Genomic DNA, 25,785 nt, shown 5'->3' with positions numbered 1-25,785 from the left:
TTGGCACATCTCTGTAATTTCCCTACAGATGTATCCTCTGCATCCTTTCTGTTAGTTGGTGGCCTATAGACTACACAGAGCAATGTAATTGCACGCTTTTTATTCCGTAGTTCTAGCTAAATTGACTCTGCTGTCATGGGGAACAAGGCCATCTGCAAGCTGTTCCCAAATCTCTTAACTACATTGACTTGAACTCTCTCTCTGATAGCATTATGGGCGTTTTAATGGCATACAAATTGCAGTTGTTCAAGAAGGTGCTGTCCACTACCTTTTCTATGGCAAATAGAGATGGACAATAAATGCTGGCTGTGCTAGCAGTGCTCAGATTTCAAAAAATAACGAAAAGGAAAAGATTAATCGTGGCCAGGGTGAATTGTGGTTCTTCCCAGGTTTTCAAAAATACTTTCCCTAACTAACGGGTGTTTTGGTTTCCTCCACAGTCTAAAGATGTGCGGTTTGGGTGGATTGGCCAATGCTAAACTGCCCATAGTGTCCAGGGATCTACAGGCTAGCAGATGAGCATGGGAAATGCAGGGTTACAGGGACAGGGTAGGGGGCTAAGACTGGGTGGGATGTTCATTGGACAGTTAGTGTGGACTTGGTGGACTGACCTCAGTGTTGAATGGCCCATTTCCACACTGTAGGGGTTCTTTGATTCTATGAAAATGTACCACAGTGGTGGAATCCAGATGACCATCTAAATTATGAATTAAATAATCTGTTGAACTTTAGGAAGACTGAGATGTTATTTTACCAATTGGATACTATTATGATCCCAGCTGCGATTATTACTGGATAAATCCAAACCGAGACTGAAATATAATTTGGATTTTTTTTCGTTTCAATGGGTTGGTCTCTCACTGAAACGTAAGCAGGCAATGCTGCTGACTTGAGTTTTACAATAAAAGAAAAACTCATTATGCATAAGAAATGAAGAAGAAACAGAATAAACCAAATTATTTACATATGACACAAATTTTAAAATTTCAAAACGCATGGGAAAAGCATAATCTCATTACTCCCAAATGCACTCCTTTATTGTACTAATACCAGAGGGAGTTCCCTCGTCGACAGCTTAGTTATAGTTTCAGCTGCTAAGTCTGAAAGATCTGATGGCCTATTCCTGAGCTTAAAACTGAGCTTAAGCTTTCACAACTTCAGGCTTTTAATCAAACAGTTATGGTCTGGAACTTTTAATAAATGGCTTCTTAAAACAATTTCATAACTATCTACTCCAGTTTTCTGGAGCAGCTGCTTTACACACCCAGCTTCAGCTAAGAACCCTGCAGAGTTGCCCAAACTGAATTGTTTCCTGTGATCAAAAGAAAAAAAATCAAACTTTGACCTTTTAAATTGGAGCCTAATGCACAACTATTTATCATGTTAACTTTAAAATTATCTCAGTGCAGGCTAAAAACACATTATTCTCCAGGAAGACTTCCTCTCGCATTGTTTAAAGGACATAACCACGGCTACAGAAATACGTCTAAGTTAATCATTAAACCCCTTCAGACACACACAACTCATTTTTCATTCTTCAGTTTAAAAGCATCCAAACTCAACAATAAGCTGTCGTAAAATTTATATAAATTACACATTGCAATGCACTGCTACAAACTAAGGCTGAGGAAGCAGTTGATCCCCAAGAATGGAGATGAATTCATGTCACGAAAGGGGTGTGAGGAAAAGAATTGAAAACTGCAAATTAGCAGATAGGAAGTTAAAGACACAGAGATAGAGCAGCGTTTACAGTGGTGACAGGTGGAAATCGGAGTTTAATTTTTATGAATGTGAATTTAGAGTTGATTCATGTGGAGGACTGTGTGAAAATTATGCAGCATTATTTTACTTGAGAATCTTAATTTATCATGGTTTTAAGATGCTCCACTTAAGTATATTTTATGGCAACTTGCCAATTCAGAGATCAGATCAAATCTTCCCACTGTCTTTTCAGGATTCCTTTTAGTAGAGAAAAAAATTACTTTGATAATACAATAATGAGATATGTACAGAGTACTACTCATTTTTTCTTGTCCTACAGGTTAGCTTTTGGGTTGTCCGAGAGATTCTTACTGCACAAACACTCAAAATAAGAGCTGAAGTTTTGAGCCACTATGTTAAAACTGCAAAGGTAAGTAAGTGGTTAATTGGGTCATTCTACATTTGATGTTTCAATTAAATCAAGTGTGGATTTTTATTTATAGTTACTGTACTTTTGAATTGCAGAAATTGTACGAGTTGAATAACCTACATGCCCTAATGGCTGTTGTGTCGGGATTGCAAAGTGCACCTATCTTTAGGCTTACCAAAACATGGGCGGTAAGTGATTTGATTCACGTAAATGACCAGCAGAAGCTCCATTTAACCATTTTTTACAAATGGGTAACTTTTGTTTTGAAATTTACTTCAATAAACCAACAAATTCCTTTTTAGTTGTAAATTAGAGATCACGTTTTGATTGACTTTTTAAAATCATAATTCTGCTTTAACATTTTTGTGGCACTTTCTTAATATGAACACAAGTAGAACATTTGGTCTCTCAAGCCTGCTCTGCCATTCAGTAAGATTGCGGTTGATTTGACTATGTTTTGAATTCCTCATCTACCCCAGTAACCTAAGGTTCTTGCTAAGCAACAAAATCAAACTACCAGTGCATTTAAATTTTAAGCTCCACCTCTACCACTTTCTGACGCAGAGAGTTCTAAAGTTGCACAACCTGCTAAGCGTTTTTAAAAAAAAGTTCTCTTCATCCCTGCTGTAAAAAGGTGACCTCCCATTTTAAAAGCATGCTCCCTAGTTCTATACTAACCCACAAAAAGTAACATTCTTTCTACTTTCATCTTATCAAGACCATTCAGAATCTTGTACACTTCAATCAAATTACCCTTGCTGTTCTAAACTCCAATAGAAACAAGACCAGCCTGTTCAGCCTACAGTCATAAGATAATCCGTTCATTCCAGGTATCAATCTAGTAAACCTCCTGTGAACCACCCCATTGCATTTGCATCCTTCTTTACATAAAAAATGCACACAGTATTCAAAATAAGGTCTCACCAATATCTCATATAATTGTATGACATCCTTACTTTTCTGATCGATTGTTCTTGTAATGAAAGATAGCGTCTCATTAGTTGGCCGGTTGATGTGCTGTTTGCATACTAATATTTTGTAACTCGTGCACCAAAACACCTAAAACCCCCTGAATGCTGGAATTCTGCAGTCATTCTCCATTTAAGTAACACTTTGCTTTTCATTCTTCCTCCCAAAATAAGTTAATAAGTTAACATGTTTCAGCAGATTTCTCTGTTTTAGTCAAACTGACATGTTGTTGGAGGAGTCCAAATAAGGGCGGCAGGGCAGGTGATGTGTTATAGCTGTAGCGTCTGGGAGTTCCTGGATGCCGCATCACAAATGTGGAAAGTGTCTGCAGCTTGAGGAGTTTCGAGTCATACTTTTTGATCTGGTAATAGGGCTGTTGTGACACAGTGATAATGTCCCTATCTCTCAGCCAGAAGATATGAATTCAAGTTCCATCTACTCTAAAGGTGTGTCCAACATGTCTGGACAGATTGATTCAAATGTCTTGAGTTTGTTGATGAGCTGTAGTCATGGTGACACATCATAGAGGTGAAAAGTAACTTGGACACTTTGTCTACTAGGCACGTTATATTCCATCTGCCATTTCTTTCTCACCTCAGTTAACATGCCTATGTCTCTTTGCAGATTCTGTGTCATTCTTACTAGTTGCCTTCCCATCTATATTTGTGTCATCAGCAAACCTGGCTACAGTGCATTCACTTACTTTATTAAAGACATTAACATACATTGTAAATAATTTTGGACCAAGCATTGATCCTTGTGGCACACTGCTATTTACAGGTTGCTATCCTGAAAATGATCACTGATTCCAACTCTCTGTTTTCTATCAGTTAGCCGAGCTTCCCTCCATGCTAATATACTACATCCAGCAATATGGGCTCTTCACAAAATGATGGGCTCTTGTTATGTAGACTGATGTGTAGTACTATACTAAATGCCTTCTGAAAATCCAAATATATTACATCCACTACTCTGTTTTTATCTAACCTGCTTGCTGCCTTCTGATATTTGCCAGGTATAATTTCCTCCTTCATGAAGCCATGCGGACTCTGCTTATTCTTGTTGTGTATTTCTAAATACTCTGCTGTTACATTCTTTATAACAGTATAACTCTTAACATTTCCCCAATAACAAACGTTAAACTAACTGGCCTATAGTTACCTATTTTTTGTCTTCTCTTTTTTTAAATAAAGGCATTGCTTTGCCAGTTTTCCAGCCTTCTGGGACTTTTCTGGAATCTAAGGAATTTTGAAAGGTTACTACCTAGTGCATCCAGTTTCTCTGTGAATACTTGCTTTAATATACCAGGATGCATTCCATCAGGTCCAGAAGACATATTGGCCTTTGTCCATAAGTTTCTCGCAGCACTTTTTCCTCTAGTATTTGTTATTGTGTTTATTTTTTCTCATCCTTCCCCCCCCTTGATTACTTATTAGTTTGGAGTGCTAAAAATGTTTTGTACTGTGAAAACTGATGCAAAGTATTTTTTCAACTCCATTGCCATTTCATGGTTCCCCATTATTATCTATCCAGCCTCCATCTCGAAGTGACATATGTTCTCTTTGGCTTCTCTTTTCCGTTTTATAAACTAAAAGAAGCTCCTACTGTTTGCTTTGATACAATATGCAAGTTTACCCTTAAAGTATATTTTCTCCCTCTTTATTATTTTAGTTGCAGTGTTGCAGACGAGAAATTCCGAGTATATGTGATGGTTTTCTGGACTAGGACATTCAGGACCCAACTAGAGAACAGGCCATCTTAGACTGGGTATCATCCAATGAAAAAAGAATGAATGGTAATGTAGTTAGAGAGACTCTTTGGGGATGAATGACCGTGATATGACAGAATTTGTCATCAAGATGGATACTGAGGTAGTTGATTCTGAGACTGGAGGCCTGAATCTTAATAAGGAAAACTACAATGGTATGAGGCATGAGTTGGCTATGACAGATTGGGAACTGTTACTGAAAGAAATGACAGTGGACTGGCTACGGAAAACACTCAAAGAACAAATGGGTGAACTACAAAAATTGTTTATTCCTCCCTGGAAAAAGAGTATAAAGATAACAGTGGCCAAACAGGGGTTGACGTGTGAAATTAGACATTATTAGATGCAAAAGAGAGGTGTACAAATTGGCAAAAAGAAACAACAGATCTGAGGATTAGAATCTGTTTAGAAGTCAGCAAATGTGGACTAAGGGATTGATTAAGAAGGGGAAAACAGGTTTTGAGAGCAAGTTGGCAGGAACACGAGCTGACTGTAAGGCTTTCTATAAATACATGAAGAAAAACGTTTAGTGAAAACCTGTGTAGTTCCCTTACAGTCAGGAACGGGGGAACTTTATATTGGGGAAGAAAGAAATGGGTAATGAAGTAAATTCATACTTTGCTTCCCTCTTCACAAAGGAAGACACAAATAACGTACCAGAAATTATTGGGAACACAGAATTTAGTGAGAGGGAGGAAGTGAAGAAAATCTACAATAGTAGAGAAAAATAGTTTTGGAGACATTGAAGAGATCGAAGACTAATAAATCCCCAGACCCTGATAATCTATATCCTAGAGTACTTAAGGAGGTGGGCCTAGAAATATTAAATACATTGGCGGGCCTTCCTCCAAGATTCTTTAGACTTTGGAATAGTTCCTATAAACTGGAGGGCAGCTCTATTTGAAAGGGAGCTAAAAGAGAAATCAGGGAATTATAGATTAGTGAGTCTGACGTCGATAGTGAGGAAGATGCTAGAGTTAGTTATCTAGGATTTTATAGTAGACCATTTAGAAAACAGTGGTAGAATCAGCCATAATCAACATGAATTTACAAAAACTTTCTACAGATTTCCCGGAATTCCTCAAGGATGTCGCGAGTAGAGTTGATTTTGGGAGCCAATCGATATGGTTTATTTGGACTTCCAAAAGACGTTCAGCGAAGTCCTGCATATGAGATTAATGTGTAAAATTAAAGCAAATGGGATTGGGGGTAGTGAATTGAGGCGGATAGAAAGTTGGTTAGCAGAAAGTAAACAAATAGGAATAAATGTTTTTTTTTCTGAATGGCAGGCAGTGACTATTGGGGGACTGCAGGATCAGTACTAGGACCCCAGCAATACACATTATATGTTAATGATTCAGATGAGGGAACTCAATGTAATATCTCAAAATTTGTTTGATGACACAAAGCTGGATGGAACGGTGAGCTGTGAGGATGTTGCAGAGATGTTGTAGTATGATCTGGACAGGCTGAGTAGGCAAATGCATGGAAGATAGCATATAATGTGTATAAATGTGAGGTTATGCACTTTGGTAGCAAAAATAAGAAGGGAGATGATTATTTGAATGGCTGTAAATTGAAAGAGCAGAATATTCAACAACACCTGGTGTTCCTTGTTTACCTGTCATTGAAAATAAGTGCGGAGGTGCAGCAGGCAACAAAGAAGGCAAAGTGTATTTTGGACTTATTAGTGAGATAAATTGGCTTTCATAATCAGTGGATTCAAGTACAGCAACAAGGATGACTTGCTGCAATTACACAGGACATTGGTGAGGCTGCACCTGGAATATTATGTGCAGTTTTGGTCGTCTTATGTGAAGATGGATGCTCTTGTTTTAGAAGGAATGAAGTGAATGTTTACCGAATTGATTTTTAGGATGGCAGAACTGGTGTTTTGAGGAGAGATTGAGTTGATTAGGAGAGCATTCACTGGCGTTTATGAGGGAAGATCTCATCAAAACATATGAAATTCTAATAGGACTATGCAGGTTAGATGTATGGGGAGGTGATGGCCTAGTGGTATTATGGCTTGACTATTAATCCAGAAACTCAGCTAACGTTGTGGGGACCCGGGGTCAAATCCCACTGGAACTTGAATTCAATTTTTAAAAATCTGGAACCAGGAATCTACGAATGACCATGAAATCATTGTCAATTCTCAGAAGAACCCATCTAGTTCACTAATGTCCTTCAGGGAAGGAAATTTGCGATCCTCTCCTGGTCTGGCCTCTATGTGACTCCAGATCCACAACACTCTCAGTTGCCCCCCCCAAAATGGCCTAGCAGTTATACCAATTGCTACAAGGCCTCAAAGAAATGAAACAGGGATCACCTGCTATAGACCTAAATACTGGAAAAGATAACAGCAGAAACAGCCTTGTCAACCCTGCAAAGTCCTACTTACTATCATCTGGAGGCCAACATCAAAACTGGGAGAGCTCTCTCCCAAAGTAGTCAGGCAACAGCCTGACATTATAAGGTATGATTCCATGAGTATGACTATGTCCCAGACACCACTATCACCAGCCCTGGATGTGACTTGTCTCACTGGCAGGACAAACCCAGCAGAGGTGGAAGCATGATTGTGTGTGGTTGGGAAGGAGTTGTCCTGGGAGTCCTCAACATTGACTGGACCTCATGGAGTCTTGTGGCTTCAAATTATACAAGGGCAAAGAAGCCTTTTGATGATTACCACATGCCGTCCTCTCTCAGTTGATGAATTGATACGCCTTCATGTTGAACAACACCTAGAGGAAGCGGAAGGCAAGGCTGCAGATGCATCTGTCCATGATAGTATTGGTAAGAATGACCACTGCACAATCCTTGTGGAGACAAAATCCTGCCTTCATGTTAAGAATACCCTCCATTGTGTTGTGTGGTACTATCATTGTGCTAAATGGGAAAGACTTTGAACAGATCTAGCGACTCAAGACTGGGCATCTCTGTGGAACTGTGGGCCATCAACAGCAGCAGAATTGTACTCCAGCACAATCTGTGCCCCCACTCAACCATTACCATCAAACCAGGGTACTAATCCTGGTTCAATGGAGAGTGCAGGAGGACATGCCAGGAGCAGCACCAGGCATATCTGAAAATGAGGTGTCAATCTGGTGGAGCCACCAAACAGGACTACTTTCATGCCAAGTAACAAGTTTAATGCATCATCTGCAACATTGCCTCAATTCCAAACTGCACTGTCATGCTGCTTAGAACATATGCTGAAGCCCTGAAATTACCCAGAAGTTAGAATTCCACACTCTGTATAAACATATTTCAATTGGCATCAGATTTTAATTGAGGAACAGGCAATTTAATATGATAACAATTTGTTTCCATTGTGTGCATTCACCTGTAGCTCTTGAAGATCTATTTGTATTATTTCCACTATTTATGTTATTAAATACTTTGTCATTGAATATCTTTACACATTGTCTATTTTTCCTAATTTTGTTTTCACAGCTTTTGAGCAGGAAAGATAAAACAACATTTGAAAAATTAGAATATCTGGTATCTAAAGAGGACAATTACAAGAGGCTCAGGGATTATGTTAATAGTTTGAAGATGACTCCATGTATTCCGTATTTAGGTAAGGATTACAGTTTTGAATTCTTTAGAAGTAGTGGTTCATCCAACTACTTGTTAGATGCTTGAACAAGTTGATGAGCTGCTAATGATCGATTGCATACATTTTGAGAAATGTTCTGAAAATTCGCATGGAGATTTTACCAATGATAAATGCAGGTATGGTCAATGAGCAATTCATTACATGAGTGAATTGAGTTAAATTATGGTGCACAAGCAATCATATGACAAATTCCTACCTGTATCTATTTTCAACATTTACTAATATGATTTCTGAATATATAAAAAATGAGAGAGGAACCGTCTAATCACTTGAGTTATGCTACACAGTCTGCTGGTTATGCAAACATGTACATCTTATTAAGCAAATCTGTGATGTGATTGCCAGCATAACTCTGCTAAGAATGAATATGCGGATTTATAAAAAATGCGTGGAGAGAACTGACATTTTAAAGTGGCATTTTAAATTTGGATTGGCCTCTATAGGGACTTCTCACTGTTTAATCAGCTGAAAGACACTAAATAAATATTACACGCGATGATGCATAATATGTAGGGTGTCAATACATGAGAACTGACTGTGTTTCATATAGAATATTAAAAGATATATTTGATATTATTTTCTGCTGTTGCTAGGAATTTGTATTCGGTATCATTTCTCAGAACCATGAAAAAAATGTCATCTGTTTTAAGTATTAGAGGACTAACTTCCTAAGTTTTGAGATAATTTGTATCTGACCCTCATTAAGATACCTTCAGTTGCACACTGAAACTGTATGCTGCTAGTCGATTTCTTAATTGTCTTTGTTTTATTATAATTTGGGAAGATGGAGGAGTAGTTGCTTGGCTTGCATGCAAAGTGACATTTCTAAGATAGATGAGTTATTCTCTCTTTAGATACATTAGTGTGATTGCACTGATGCCAAGATTCTCTAGGAATAATTCATGTTGATCGGCAAACTGTCCATTATTTCCATCTGTTAGTATGCTTTATCTGATTACCCGCCAGGTATCATTTGGATATATATTTAGCCTAGAAGTGTCAGATACAATTTGAGAGTTTCCAAATAGAATGGTTGAAGTCATTGACCCTACTTGTGTAAACTGTTTCAGCAATATTTGTGGTGGTACAGTGGCTCAGTGGTTAGCACTGCTGCCTCACAGCACCACGGTTCTCTGTTCAATTCCAGCTGTGGGTGACTGTGGAGTTTGCGTGTTCCCCCCATGTCTGTGTGGATTTCCTCTGGGTGCCCCAGTTTCCTCCCACAGTCCAAAGATGTGCAGGGTAGGTGCACTGGCCGAGCTAAATAGCCCATAGTGCCCAGAGATGTTTAGACTCAGTATGTTAGACATGGGAAATGCAGGGTTAGGGGAATGGATGCTCTTCAGAGGACCAATGTGGGCTTGATGGGCCAAATGGCCGGTTTTCACACTGTAGGGATTCTACGATTCTATCAATATTTAAACTCAATGGGTAAAGCAGTACGCAACACACATTAATAAAAGAGACTATTCTGTTACATTCTTGGAGTTCTGCTCTCCAATTGGAAACCTGTAGAAATTCATGAGTTTTGTTTTCTCATGTGAAAGTGTTTCAGCAAGAAGTTAAAGCATTTCAAGTATTGTTCAGAACTTGTAGATTTCTGGATTTTTAAAATTTTCAAGGAAACACTGATTGGACCTGGTACAATAAAGAAGTGAAACCTGTGGAAGTTGCATTTTCTCCTATTTAATTTTGCTTAATGAGTATCATAATTTCTCGTTTATTGGTTAAGCTCATTTGAGCACCACTTGACTATCAACTTAAGTTTGTGTGTTTCTGTTGCAAACCATTCGTGGTATATATTTCGGCAAAATTGATGATTGCTTGAGTTGCAGCGTGCTACATAAAATTATCCTGTGTAAGAATACTCTTCGCCATCTCCATCTCTTTAGGAAGTAATGGTAGGATTATTTCAGTTTTGACACCTGAAACTAGGGAGTATTCATAACACTTTCTGTCCATTCATATTGCCGAGACACCTCAATGTCTAAAGGCAGATTTATATAAAATTAATGTTTTTTGTACACAGATGATTTGTCTTATTGCAGTTGCATGTGAAATTTTGAGTACACTGGCTTGCAATGAATCACATAGAATTTGTACCACAAAAACAAGTCATTTGACCCATAGGTACAATACTGGTACTTATGCTTCACACATATCCTATTACTTCACCTCATCTCATCCTCTCGTCATTTGTTTCTGTTCCATCTTCCCTCTTATGTATCTTATGTAACTTATGCCTTAGATTGGGAACATCTCAGTAGTTTGCTAAATAAAGAAATATTGATTTTCACTCTCGGGATCCAACTTTTCTTTAAATTGTGTCAGAGTACAACAGCCCAAATGCTCCCCAGAGAAAGTGCTCAAAGAGGCCCCTTTAATTCACTGCTTGTACATGGCTATGCGAAACAGTTCAAAGAGCCCACATGTTCAAACAAATTTACCAGGTAAGAAGGGTACATTTCCCCAGAGGTAATCATGTGCATCTTCTCTGTCAATGGGCTAAGTAAATATGTAGTGTTTCAACATAATCTGCCACTCTTAATGTCCTTCTGCTGTGTGTGGAAACTGGACACATACATGGTAGCATGAGGGAAAGTTTGAGTTGAATTTTTTTACTATACTGCCTATTTCACAATGACTTGTTAAATATTTAGCCAATTAGCAAATAATCTGAAAAATACATGTGCAGTTGTTCAGATTTTGCTGACCACTTGGTGACCAACATAATACACAAATAGAGATTGAAAAATTGCTGCTTTTGGTTTATTAGCACGGATTCATTGAAAAATTCTTACCAGGACTGAATGCAGTGGCAAGAATGAGTGTTTGTGAAAAGAGATTTGTTTTTCCACTAATGCTACAGTCAGACTATAACTATAGTCCATATTCAAAGTGAGGGCCTGACCAAAACAGCAGGGCAAAGAAGGGACTGAAGCTCTCTCTAGGAGACTTCCACACTATGCTTGGATTTGGACTCACGTGATCTTTGATACATGTTTAGACTTGTGAATGTACTGAGTGACCAAACATTTGTTGCTAAGTGCACAGTACACAGATGACATAGAACATAGAACAGTACAGCGCAGAACAGGCCTTTCGGCCCTCGATGTTGCGCCTACCTGTGAACTAATCTAAGCCCTTTCCCCTACACTATCCCATCATTATCCATATGCTTATCCAAGGACTGTTTAAATTCCCCTAATGTGGCTGAGTTAACTACATTGGCAGGCAGGGCGTTCCACGCCCTTACCACTCTGAGTAAAGAACTTGCCTCTGACATGTGTCTTAAATCTATCACCCCTCAATTTGTAGCTGTGCCCCCTTGTACAAGCTGAAGTCCTCATCCTCGGACATACCTTTATTCAACCCTGATGATTTGCATAATAAATTTATAATACAAGAAGTTTTGTGCCTACCTGCTTTAGACTAATATTTGATGTTTTACAGATGGAACTGCGAATAAAGTTGGTTGCATGTTTATTTATTAATTAATACTTATTCTATTTCAGCCTGATTCTTCAACTATAGCCTGAAATTTGAAACATCTGTTCATTTAACAGTTAATATTACCAACGAATACAGGTGCTGTAAGTTAAATAAAACACAAAATATTGGAAACATTCTGCTGATGGAGCAGCATCTGCAGAATGAGAAACATTAAGGTTAGCTTAAACCTAACTTTTCAGGTTGATGATGTTTCATCAAAAAAAATTCAACTCTGATTGACTTCAATTTAGAACAAAGTTCAAAAGCAAAAAAAAAGTTAGGCAGTCTTCCAAGCCAGACAAAAGCTGCAAAGAAAATTTGTTTCAAATGTTTTTCTCTTTAGGTGCATTTGAGGTTTTTCTCCCCCTAGTATTCTGGCAAAAATGTACAAACATATGCTGTCTCTGGAAATTGTGTTTCAACAGCTTTCACAGGATTTTGAATTAAATTTCATTGTCTCACTTTTCTGGTCATTTCGCTTTCTAGCGGATGACTGATTGTTATGCCATGCAGTGGCAACTGAATCATGACTTCATGAAGAAGTATTTAGAGCTACTTGTATTCCAGGCTGTAGCACCAATATTCAGACAAACACACAATCTCACTAGAATATCAATAAAGAAAGCTATTAATCATCAGTTGGCCTGAAAGCCTGGAGTTGTATGTCGACTTGGATAATGGCCAAAATTATACACAGGCTAACTGAGGGAAAACAGCCAGTAACAAAACCAAGACTATTTATTAAAATTCTTAAAGTATGCATAGTGTGGTAACCATAAAGAAAAGTAAAATTATTTGAATAGTATATCACTATAGCTTAAAAATTATGAAAATGGTATTTTTTCGATTCATAAATTATAAAACGCATAAGCTTATCTTAGACTGCCTTGAGTTTCTGCTGTTAATTGAAAAACAATGAATTTTTTTCATTTGTTCTCTCTCAGCTTTGCAGAGACTTCATTTCACAGAATTCTGAACACCCTTTTGTACCATAATTCAACACATTAGCTCTGTACATTTACTAGCATGAGGGCAATAAATTTTCAATCATGTGGCCTGTTAAGAAGAATATTTAAAAGTGGGAGAATATTTGTTGTTTGTTACTGATGTCACTTACTGATTTCCCTTGCTATTTTAAAGAGAACAAAACCTCTTCCTTCATTTATTTAAATCAGGTATGCAAAAGAGAGCAGAGCAGCATGGGCCATGTAAAGTTGATACATAGTGTTGGGAGTCAGGAGAAGATAACAACCTGAAGTAGAAAATAAATCCAGGCAGAGTATAATTGTGAGACCATCTAACAGAACAAAAGAAAATAACACCTTAATGGATATAAAGATTATATAGATTTGAGAAGGGCTGAAGGATTATTTATTCTAACTTTTTTTTTCTCCTGTCTAGACTTTCAAGGTCTGTATGCAGTGGTAACGTCTGAAAATCAATGTTGGGAACAGTGTCACATGTCCTGCAGGGTCCCTTGAATGGAGACAGTGCAGCTTAGTGAGAACATTAGCTGAAACAATATGTCTAAAACCAATAGTATGTTCATGCTTTTGTCATCAAGCATACATTTCGATTTGTGCATGGGAGCGTAAGATTTGGTGAAGAGGAAGAGATTTGGAATTACATTGGTACAAAGGAAGACACTAACCAAGAAAATCAAAATGATACAGCAGGCTGTTCAAATAATCAGATAGTTTGACACCAACTTTCTAATGCAGACAAGTGTGAGCAACGCAATTTGGGATGAAACACAAGAAATGGAGTGTACACTGAGATAGAAATATGCTAAAGGCTATGGATGAACAGAATCAGCTGAGGGTGCACATATGTTATTCATTGAAAGGCTGCAGCTAATGAAGCCATTAAAATTGTCTTTAAGGAGTATTCTGGATTTTAAAAATGGGGGCTTCATTTTAAGGGATTGTGAGAAGTTTGAAACAAGACACTGATTAAGCTCACAACAAAGTAGCTGGAAAAGCTGAGCAGGTCTGAAGGAGAAGGAGAAGTATCTGTGAAGGAGAAAACAGAGTTAACATTTCAGGTCCGGTGACTTCCTCAGAACTGATGGTTGCTGGCAAAACATCAGTTTAAATGCAGAAAATAGGGAGGTGGATGGGGTAGGGGGTAAACGATAGGATAGAGCCCAAAGAAATAAAGACAGTTGAACAGACAAAGGAGTTGTTAACAATCAGGCTGGGAGGGTGAATAGTTGTTAATAGGGACTGTTAGTGACTAACAACGGGGGGTATGTAATGGCAGGCTATGTGATGACAAGGCCTGGTGTGTCATGTAGGGGGCTGGAACTTGGGAGAGTTTAGGCCCTAAAATGATTGAACTCAATATTGAGTCCGGAGGGCTGTAGGTTTCCAAGTGGAAAATAAGGTGTTGCTCCTCCAGATTGCGTTGGGCTTCACTGGAACACTGCAGTAAGCCAGAGTCAGAGATGTTGGCCAGGAAGCAAACTGGGGCATTGAAGTGGCAGGCAACAGGTAGTTCAGGGTCATTTTTGCGAGCAGAACGTAGATGTTCTGTGAAGTGATCGCCAAGACCACGCTTCATTTCCCCAATGTAGAGGAGACCACATTGTGAGCAGTGAATGCAGTAGACTAGATTCTTGGACGTGCAGGTGAAGTGTTGCTTCACCTGGAAGGTGTGTTGGGCCCTTGGATACTGGGAAGGGAGGAACATAGAAGTTAATAGGCAGGTGTTGCACCTTCACTGGTTACAGGTCTGTGGGGAGGTGTTGGGGGTGAAGGAAGTGTAGACCAGGGTGGCCCGGAGGGAATGACCCCTGCGGAAGGCGGACAAGGGAGGAGAGGGGACTATGTGTCTGGTAGTGGAATCTTGCAGGAGGTGGTGGAAATGATGTCTGATGATCTTCTGGATGTGGATGCTGGTGGAATGATAGGTGAGGATAAGGGGAACCCTATTGCTGTTGCGGCAGGGAAAAGAAAGGGTGAGGGTGGAAGTGTAGGAGATGGGTCAGACCTAGTTGAGGGCTCTGTTGACAATGGAGGAGAGGAATCCTTGGTTGAGGAATAAGGTAGACGTTTTGGAGACTCCCTTGTCAAAGTTGGCCTCATCTGAACGTATGCAACGGAGACTGAGTGACTTACAGCGAAATCTTCTTCCGCTGTCTTCACCTCCGTGCCCATTTCTTTGGACAAGAGCCCTCTTCCCATCCCACAGACCCCTTTGCCAAATTCCAACACTCTCCCTCCACCTGGACCCTTCCCTCCAGCCTTTTAACTGCACTTGATCTTTTCATCGAGAACTGTCGACGTGACATTAATCGCCTCAATTTCACTGCCCCTCTCACCAAAGCCAATCTATCTCCCTTCGAACTGACTGCACGCTGTGCACTCAAAACTAACCCTGATTTTGTCATTAAGCCTGCTGATAAGGGTGATGCTGCTGTAGTCTGGCGTGCTGAGCACCAGCTCTCAGATACCTCCTCCTACCTTCCCCTGGACCATGACCCACCATGGCACATCAGGCCATTGTATCCACTGCAGCTACTGATCTCATTTCATCTGGTGATCTACCCCCTCCTCTTCCAAGCTAATAGTCCCCTAACTCTACACAGCTTGTTTCTACCTCCTGTCAAAAATCCACAAACAGGACTGCCCGGGCAGACCCATTGTTTCAGCCTTGTTCGTGCCCCACAGAACTCGTCTCTTCCTACCTTGACTCAGTCTTCTCTGCGCTGGACCAATCACTACCCACATACATTCATGATTCATCTGACGCTTTACACCAGTTTCAAAGCTTCCGGTTTACCGGCTCTAGCCAACTCCTCTTTACAATGGGCGTGCAGTCCCTTGTCACGTCCATTCACCACGAGGAAGGCCTTAGGACTGTCCACTTCTTCTTGGAGCAAAGACCTGAACCATCCCCACCCACCACCATCCTCCTCCACTTGGCCGAACTGGTCCTCACCCTCAACAATTCATCTTTCAATTCCTCTAATTTTCTTCAGTTAGGAGGGGTTGCCATGGGTACCCACATGGGCCCCAGTTACATCTGTCTTCGTGGCGTATGTGGAACGTTCCTTGTTCCAGTTCTATTCTGGCCCCCACCCACACCTCTTCCTCTGATATGGCAATGATATCATCTGTGCTACTTCCCTCTCTCATCTGGAATTTGAAAACTGCAATTTTGCCTGCAATTTCCACCCTGCCCTCACTTTCACCTGGTCTGCCTCTGACTCCTCCCATCTGTTCTTTGATATTTCTGTTTCCATTTCTGGGGATAGACTGGCCACTAGTATCCACTACAAACCCCCTGACTTCCACAGCTACCTGGACTGTACATTCTCACAACCCACTTCCTGTAAAGTCTCCATCCCATTTTCTCAGCTCCTCCATCTCCCTTGCATATGTTCAGATGAGGCCAGCTTTGACAAGGGAGCCTCCAAAATAGCCAACTTCTTCCACCTCTGTTGTCGACAGGGTCCTCAACCAGGTCTGACCCAAATCCCGTACTTCTGCCCTCACCTCTTTTCTTCCCTCCCACAACAGCAATAGCGATCCCTTTATCCTCACCTACCATCCCACCAGCATCCACATCCAGAAAATCATCAGATGCCATTTCTGTCACTTCCAGCAAGATTCCACCACCAAACACATAATCCCCTATCTTCCCCTCCCTTGTCCGTCTTCTGCTGGGACTGTTCCTTCCAGGGCCTCCGGTCCACATTTCCTTCACCCCCAATACCTCCTCACAGCCCTACGTCACCTTCCATGTAACCGGCGAAGGTGCAACACCTCCCCATTTACCTTCTCCCTCCCTTGCATCCAAGGGTCCTAACATACATTCCAAGTGAAGCAAACTTCACCTGCACTTCCCAGAATCTAGTCTACTTCATTTGCTGCTCACAATGTGGTTTTTTTGTACACTGGGGAAAGGAAGTGTAGACTTGGCGATGGTGCGAACTGTAGATGCTGGAGAATCCGAGATAACAAAGTGTGAAGCTGGATGAACACAGTACGCCAAGCAGCATCTTAGGAGCACAAAAGCTGACAAAGGGTCTAGGCCTGAAACGTCAGCTTTTGTGCTCCTAAGATGCTGCTTGGCCAGATGTGTTCATCCAGCTTCACACTTTGTTATCTAAGCGTAGACTTGGCGACCACTTCGCAGAGCATCTACGTTCTGCTCGCAGAAATGACCCTGAACTACCTGTTGCCTGCCACTTCAATGCCCCACCTTGCTCCCTGGCCAACATCTCTGTCTCTGGCTTACTGCAGTGTTCCAGCAAAGCCCAACGCAATCTGGAGGAGCAACACCTTATTTTCCACTTGGAAACCTACAACCCTCCGGACTCAATATTGAGTTCAATAATTTTAGGGCCTAAACTCTCCCATGATCCAGCCCTCTACCTGATACAACAGGCCTTGTTATCACATAGCCTGCCATTACACACCCCCATTGTCAGTCACTCACAGTCCCCATTAAAAACTATTTCCACTCCCAGCCTGATTGTTAGCAACTCCTTTGTCTGTTCAACTGTCTTTCTGTCTCTTTGAACTCTATCCTATCATTTACTCCCCACCCCACCCATCCTTCCTATTTTCTGTATATAAACTGACATTTTCCCAAGCCACCATCATTTCCGAGGAAGGGTCACCAGACCTGAAGCGTTAATTCTGTTTTCTCCTTCACAGATGCTGCCAGACCTGCTCAGCTTTTCCAGCAATTTTGTTTTTGTTCCTGATTTACAGCATCCGCAGTTCTTTTAGTTTTTACTGGTTAAGCTCAGTTAGACCAGTCTGTTTTGTGTATCGAATTGTGAAAAGGGTATCAAAATCAGTGTTGAACTGTGGATGATTCTAGTGCTGAGAAACAATAGTTGTGGTGTGCTATGAGTGATACTGAGACTCTGTTTCTATTTGAGCTAGTGCCCTGAAACAAGGGACTGCTTTGTTCCTGAATATGATGGATCATTCAAACACATCCAGTGTGTCTGTTCCTCTAGTTGCATCTCGGCACAAAACCTAGATTGGTTGAAAAACTCAGTTGGCAACAGTACACACCATTCTATTTATCTACAGTAAGGACTGTAGGTTCTGGAAGCTAGAGTCAGTAAATGTGGAGCTGGAAATGCACACCCGGTCAGGCAGCATCCGCGGAACAGGAAAATCCACCCTGACAAAGGGTTTCGGCCTGAAACGTTGACTTTCCTGCTCCTCGGATGATAGTCTGATTGGATGCGCTTTTCTAGCTCCACATTTATCAATTCTGTTTATACTTCCTTCTTGATTGCTGAACGGTGAATAGTGGTTATGTTACTGGATGAATAATGCAGACACCCAGATGATGCTCTGGGAACGTGGGCTCATGGCATCTGGCAGAGTTTGATTTCAGTTTATTAAGAAATCTGGATTAACGTATTTTCAGCAAGTATTCACAGACTTACTAACGGTGATCATGAAATCCTCAATTGTTGTAAAGTCTATCTAGTTCACTTGTGCCCTGAAGGGAAGGAAATCTGCCATTCTTACTCTAGTCAGTGTGGGCCTAACTGCTATGAAAAAGTTGTAAAGGAATAAAACTGGGTGGACCACCTGCAATAACTTTACCACGAGAAACAATAGTAGCACAATCCAATTGAAACTGGAAAGCATTCCTTGGTAAAATCTGAGGACTGGAAGCATTAGTCAAGTTATTTCTTTCACCTAACCACCATGACAGCTCTATCACTATCCTGTCACAGATGGTCACATTGTGGTATACTGTTGGAAGGAAAATACTTAGGAGCCCTCGGTGTTGACAGGCCCATGAAATATCTGGGCATTGCATCATCAGTGGCAAAGAAACCTCTTGCTGATTATCACACTCTGGCCTCCTTCAAAAGCTGAGTACTTCTCTTATGAGTGCGACTTGGAAGAATCACCGTGGGTACCAAGGACACAGAAAATCTTTTGAATGGGGAGTTGCATTAATAATTTGCAGGAGTCAGTGGTTCTGAGACTCCTGACTAGATTGATTGAGCTCTGAAGGAACTTGACAGGTGTGGTAAGTGGTAATAAAACCTGCTTGATTGTGTCTTCTCTAATCTACCTGTTGCAGTATTGCGAGGAGCAATCAAAGCACGGTCCACATGGACACTAAGTCCTGCCTTCATGTGGGGACACCATCCGGCAATTTGTATGATATGCCTACCTAAGACTTCAATGTAAAGTCTGTAAAAGCACAGACCTTTGGGCAATGTAATCAGGAAAATGGGAGTAGGGAAGCAAAATTCCCAGTGGCGCTTTCCTTCTGACCAAATGCTACGAGCATAACCTCCTCATCACCAACATTGTTCTGCCAAAGGAACAAATACAAGATAACGGCACCTGCGCTCCAAACACAGGCACGTCCTTGACTATGTCATCATCAAAGCGAGGAATTGGAAAGAAGTTAAAGTTACCTGCGCCATGGCAGGAGACGACAACCGCGGGACGGGTCATCCCCTGTTCCAAGCCAGGATCAACATAAATATTGCCCTGCCACAGTGGAGACAGCAGAAGCAATGCCGTAAGAAATTAAACATTGAGACATTCAAAGACCCAGAAAAGATAGCATCATACAACCAACTCCTGTCTACAAGTGTAGCGACGCTCAGCAGCAGAGAGTCGCAGGATTCCAACAGCCTCTAGTCTGCCCTCAAGGATACTATCATCAATGCCTGCAAATACTTGGTCCATCACTTAACCTGGTGACACTAAGATTGGTTCGATAAGAATGATCAGGTGACCCAAGAACTGATCAGCTGGAAGTGCATGACATTTCTGAGTATAAAGCAGCAACTGCACTCAGAGGGGATAAGGTAGACCTATAGGAAACTGAAGGCCTTGGTGCATAAATGAACCCATGACATAAAGAACAAGTAGCGGGTGGGGAAGGCTCTGGAGCCCCGACGAACGGCTGATGACCATGATGTGCAGGGTTTCTTCTGTGCTGTCAAGACCACTTATGGACCAAACACTGAAGGCCCCACCCTACAGCCGGCCAAGGACAGAGTGAGTTTTATCAGAGCCAAAGAAGGCAGCAGACAATGCTGGGGGGAGCACTTCAGATGCCTCCTGAACCGGGCTCTGTCGTCGATATGGCATCCTTGACCACATCCCACAGCATGCTACACGCCACGCGCTTAACAGTACCCCAACTATGCACGAAGTAGAAAAGGCTGCTGGAGCAAATGGTACCCCCACTGAGACATTAAAGTGCAGAGGCAAAGAGACAGTATCTGTCCTTATCTGACTTATCTTGAAGGAGGAGAGCATCCTGGTAGAGCTCCAAGATGCCACAGTTGTTAGCATTTTTGTAAAAGGGAACAAGTCTGACTGCGGAGACTACAGGGGCACCTCTCCTTTGTTAACCTTTTGAGAAGGACCTTGCCGATTACTTTTCCATCAGTCACAAAGGAGGCACAATGGATGTGATTTTCACCATGTGACAACTGCAGAAGAAATGCAGAGAAAAGAAAATACCCCTGTACATGTACCCCATCTTCAAATTTACAAAAGCCATTTACGTCAACTGAGAAGCATTAAAAAACATCCTTCTCAGCTTGACACCATGATGTTTGATTTCCTGCTCTACAATGACATAGAAGTCATGGTAACAGCAGATGGCTCCACTTCAGACTGGTGTCAAACTGGGCTGCGTCGTCATTCCAACACTCTTCTCCATCTGCCTCATTGGAATACTTCACCTCACTGGTGACAAGCTCTCCACTGGAATGGAGGTGACCTGCAGACCCAGTGGTAAATTATTCAACCTCTGCCACCTTCGTAGTCACCCCAACAATGTCAATCAGCCACAGTATGTGGATGATGTTTGAGTATGTGCAAACTTAGAGGATGAGCTCCAGACTGTCGTCAGCGCTTTTATAGAGGTGTATGAGAGCATAAGTCTGACCTGCAACATCCCCAAGATGAAGGTTCTCCACCAATTTGGCCCAGTATTGTGGAGTGTGAACCCTCGATCATCAAGGTCCACAGGGATGCCTTAGACAATGTTGGCCACTTCCAATACCTTGGCAGTGTCCTATCGGCCATAGATTAGATTAGATTCCCTACAGTGTGGTAACAGTCCCTTCGGCCCAACAAGTCCACACCGCCCCTTGCAGCATCCCACCCAGACCCATCTGCCTATAACCCACACACCCCTGAACACTACAGGCAATGTAGCCTGGCCAATCCACCTAGCCTGCACCTATTTGGACCATGGGAGGAAACCGGAGCACCGGGAGGAAACACACGCAGACACGGGGAGAATATGCAACCTCCACACAGACAGACACCTGAGGGTAGAATCAAACCTGGATCCCTGGTGCTGTGAGACAGCAGTGCTCATCACTGTGCCACCATGCCGCCAGCGTGGTGACTGTAATTCAGTAAGATATAAGCTAGTTATGGGTAAATATTGGATAAGGACAAAGATGGACCAGAAATAAAATCTGTGAATGGGGAAGGCAAATTATATTACGACAGAATTTGACCAAAGTAGATGGGGAATCAGAGCAGCGCATCTGACAACATCAGAGCAGCATTCAGAAGATTAAGAGAAAGAATACAGGGCCATTTTATCTGTGTAAAGGTAAAGTGTGGGACCATTAAGTCCTACAGGATCCTTGATATTAAGGGATCTCCAGGTTTTGATAAGGCAATAAAAGGAAACCTATGATAAATATTGATGGCTGAAAGCTACCTGAGAAGGGTAAAGAAGGGTCTTGGAGTTGTTTAAAAAAGAAATTAGGAGCGGGAAGAAGGTTCATGAAAAAAGCACTGGCTGGTAACGTTAAGGAAAATCCTAAGACATTAGTACATTAGTAGCAAGAAAATAACCCGGGAAAGAGTAAGGCCAAAAACAGAAGTTGCTGAAAAGCTCAGCAGGTCTGGCAGTATCTGTGAAGAAAAATCAGAATTAATGTTTTGAGTTTCCTCAGAACTAAGGAAGGGTCACTGGACCCGAAGCATTAACTCTGTTTTTTCTTCACAGATACTGCCAGACCTGCTGGGCTTTTTCAGTGTCTTCTGTTTTTGGTCTTGATTAACAGCATCTGCAGCTCTTCCGGTTTTTAAAGAATAAGACCAGTTTGGGACCAAATTGGCAATCTGTGTTTGGAGCCACAATACAAGGCTTTAAGTGAGTACTTTGCATCTATATTCATTGTAGAAAAGCACAACGAATGTGTAGAAACTAGGAAGGAAGCCTGTGATATATTTGAATGAATTAGTATTGTGATTTAGGAGGTATTAGCAGTTTCAGTAAGCTTAAAAGTGGGTAAATCCAGAGGCCCTCTTGAGATGTTACTTCAGGTTTCTGTAGGAGACCAGGGAGGAGAGTGTGGTCACTCTGGCAGTAATTTTCAAATCCTTCTTGGCCACAAGAGATGTGCCAGGGAACAAGACGACACCTATTGTGGTACTATTATTCAAGAAAGGTGGTTGGGATAAACCGAGAAATTTCAGGCCAGTGAGTCTACCGTCTGTGGTAGGGAAACTATTGGAAAAATTTCTGATGGATGTTATTCATCTGTACTTGGAGAGGCAATGGTTGTTCAAGGTTAGTCAGCAAAGCTTTGAAAATGGTAGACCAGGCCTGACTAATTTGATTGAGCTTTTCAAGGAAGTGACAAGGTGTGCAGTTGACGGTAGTGCAATCAGTGTAGACTACACGGACTTCAGTAAGGTTTTTGACAAAGTCTTGTGGAGGGCTGGTAACAGCCATGGGATCCAGCGAAAATTGGATGCAAAATTTGCTTAGTGATAGGAAATAGAAGATGATGGACAAAGGTTGTTTTTCTGATTTGAGGTTTGTGTCTAGTGACATACCTCAGGGTTCAGTGTTGTGTCCCTAGTTGGCTGTGTATTTTTTAAGAATTCTTTGTTTATTGACTCATGGGACATACATGTCGCTGGCTTAGCCAGCATTTGTTGCTCATCCCTAATAGCTCATGAGAAGGCGACAGTGAGTTACTAACTTGAACCGCTGCAGTTCGTCAGAGATAGTAAGAACTACAGATGCTGGAGTCAGAGTCAACACAGCGTGGAGCTGGAGGAACACAGCAGGTCAGACAGCATCAGAGGAACAGGAAAGTTGACGTTTCGGGTCGGCGCCTTCATTCCTGTTCTTCTGCTGCTGCCAGATCTGCTGTGTTCCTCCAGCTCCACACAGTGTTGCCAATGTAGTCCATTTAGACACTCAATGTTGTTAGGGAGGGAGTTCCAGGACATGGACCCAGTGATACTGAAGGAAGTGATATATTTCTAAATCAGTTTGCTGAATGGCCATGGAGGAGAACTTGCAGACACTGGTGTTTCCATGTATCTGCTGCCCTTGATTTTCTATACAGCAGTGGTCATAGGTTTGGAACGTCATGTCTTAAGTGCTGAATGTCTGCATTGCATCTTGTAATATTCAATGGTATATATACTCTGCTACTGAGCATCAGAAGTGGAGGGAATAAAAATTAGTGAATGTGGTGCCAATTAAGTAGGCTGCTTTGTCCTGAATGACTTCAAGCTTAGTGTTTTTGGAGTTGTACTCATCCAGGCAAGTGGGGAATATTCTGTGACACTGCTGACTTGTGCCTTGTAGAAAGTGAGCAGGCCTTGAAGAGCCCTGGCATGAGTTACTCATTGCAAGATTCCCAGCCTCTAATTTGCTCTGTAGCCGCAATACCTATATAGCTAGTCATGTTGAGTTTCTGGTAACACCCCAGGATGTTGATAGTTGGGTATCCAAGGATGGTGATACTAATGAATGCCAAAGGAAATGGTTCGATTCTTCCTTATTGGAAAGGTTGTTGTCTGGGACTTGAGTGGCATGAATGTTACTTCTGAGGTTGTTGACTTGCTTGCCAAGCTGGCTTGTTTTTGCTAAAATCTCAAATGTTGCTTGCTATTTGTCAGTCAAAGCTTGGGTATTGTCCTGGTCTTACTGGATTTGATTTTGCATACTTTGGTATCTAAAGAGTCACATTTGTTGCTGAACATTGTGCAATCATCAACGAACATCCTCCCCCTTCTGATGGAAAGAAATCATTGAAGCAGCTGAAGGTGTCTTAACCAAGGACACTAACCAGAGGAACTCCTGCAGAGATGCCCTGAAGCTGAGATGGATGACCTTCAAAGACTACAATCATCTTCCTTTCTGCCAGGTAATGAGGCTTTGTATTGATTCCAGGTTTGCTATAGCTCCTTGATGCTGCTCTCAACTGCAGCCTTGAGATCAAAGCCAGTCACTTTCACCTCACCACTGGAATACAGCTCTTTTGTCTGTGTTTGAGTTAAGGCTGTAATGAAGTCAGGAGGTAGGTGTCCCGGGTGATAACCAAACGCTGAATTGGTGAGCCAGGTAAGTACTGCGTGATAGCACTGTTGTTGATACCTTCCACCACTTTACTGATGATGGAGAGTAGACTGATGGGGCAGGCTTTGGCCGATTTGAGTTTGTTTTGCTTTTCATGTACAGGACATATACGGACAATTTTCAACATTGTTGCTTAGGTACGAGAGCTGCAACTGTAGTGGAACACCTTGGCTCGGCGCGCAGCCGGTTCTGGAGCACAGACCAGCAGCACTATTGCATTAATGTTTTCAGAGCTCGTAACCTTTTCTGTATCCAGTGCCTCCAACCATATTTTGAAATAATGTGGAGTGAATTGAGTGAAGATGGGCATCTGTGAAGCAGGGGATTGCTGGAAGAGATTGAGATGGATCACTCACTTGGCACTCCTGGCTGAAGATTGTTGTGACTGCTTCGGTCTTAACTTCTGTACTAATGTGCTGGACTCCCACATTATTGAGTAATGTTTGTGGAACCTCCTTCGGTAAGTTGGTTAATTGTCCACTATCATCTACAACTGGGTGTGGCAGGCCTGCTGAGTTTAGAGTTCATCTGTTAGTTGTGGAATTGCTCAACTGTGTCTTATTGTTTGCTGTTAATGCTTTTTGACAAACCACTGTAACCCTTCATTTTTAGATCTGCCTGGAACTGCTCCTGGCATAGCCTGCTGCACTCTGTTGATCCAGCGTTGATGCCCTGGCTTGATGGTAATGATAGTGTAGGGAATATGCTGGGCCACGAGCTTGCAGTTTGTGTTGGAGTATGATATTGCTGCTGCTGATGACCCACAGTGCCTCATAGACGCCCAGTCTTTAAGTTGCAAGATCTGACCCATTTAGCAGGATGATGGTGTCACAAAATGATGGAGCATATTCTCTAATGGAGGGGGGACTTCGTCTTTGCAAGGACTGTGTGTTGGTCTGTATTAACTGATACCTTAATAGACAGATGAATTTGCAACAATCATATTCATGACAATTTGGTCAAACATATATTTTTCTGTCTTGTTAGTTTCCTCACGACCTGCTACTAATGCTTGATCAATGGTGCCAAACACTCTTGGTGGTGAACGTTGAAGTTCCCCACCAAGTATTTGAGTACATTGTGTCTTTTGCCACCCTCAGTAATTCCTCCATAAATTATTCAACACGGAAGAGCAGTGATTCATCAGGTGAGGAGAAATGCTGGTACAAGGTAATTAGTGGGCTTCTTTGTCCATTTGTGACTTAATGCCACGACACTTTAATAACATCAATGTTGAGGACTAGTAGGGCAACTTCCTCCCAACTTAAACCAATGCCCTGCCAGTGGGACAGGATATACCCAGCAGTGGTGATAGCATTGTCTGGAACATTGCATTTAAGGTATAATTGCATGTGTACGTCTACGTCAGGCCGTTGATTGAGTAGTCTTTGAGGGCTTTCTTCAAATTTTGCCATTAGACCTCAGCTGTTAGTA

General features: G+C 41.6%; 1 protein-coding gene across 6 annotated transcripts in view; it reads left to right on the top strand.

The window, feature by feature from the left end:
- ralgps2 (Ral GEF with PH domain and SH3 binding motif 2) overlaps positions 1-25,785 on the top strand; it is a 397,302-nt gene that overhangs the window by 189,020 nt on the left and 182,497 nt on the right. For all 6 annotated transcript variants that reach the window (XR_009446048.1, XM_059647739.1, XM_059647737.1 and 3 more), the window contains 3 exons: positions 2,042-2,131; positions 2,227-2,319; positions 8,328-8,454. Coding sequence is in view for 5 of the 6 variants with exons in the window: in XM_059647739.1 (XP_059503722.1) it covers positions 2,042-2,131; positions 2,227-2,319; positions 8,328-8,454 (310 nt within the window). In the remaining variant the exon portion in view is untranslated. The remainder of the gene's footprint in view (positions 1-2,041; positions 2,132-2,226; positions 2,320-8,327; positions 8,455-25,785) is intronic.

This window comes from Stegostoma tigrinum, chromosome 8 (assembly GCF_030684315.1).
Source record: "Stegostoma tigrinum isolate sSteTig4 chromosome 8, sSteTig4.hap1, whole genome shotgun sequence".
Classification (NCBI taxonomy): Eukaryota; Metazoa; Chordata; class Chondrichthyes; order Orectolobiformes; family Stegostomatidae; genus Stegostoma; species Stegostoma tigrinum.
This window is presented reverse-complemented; position numbering and strand designations above follow the sequence as displayed.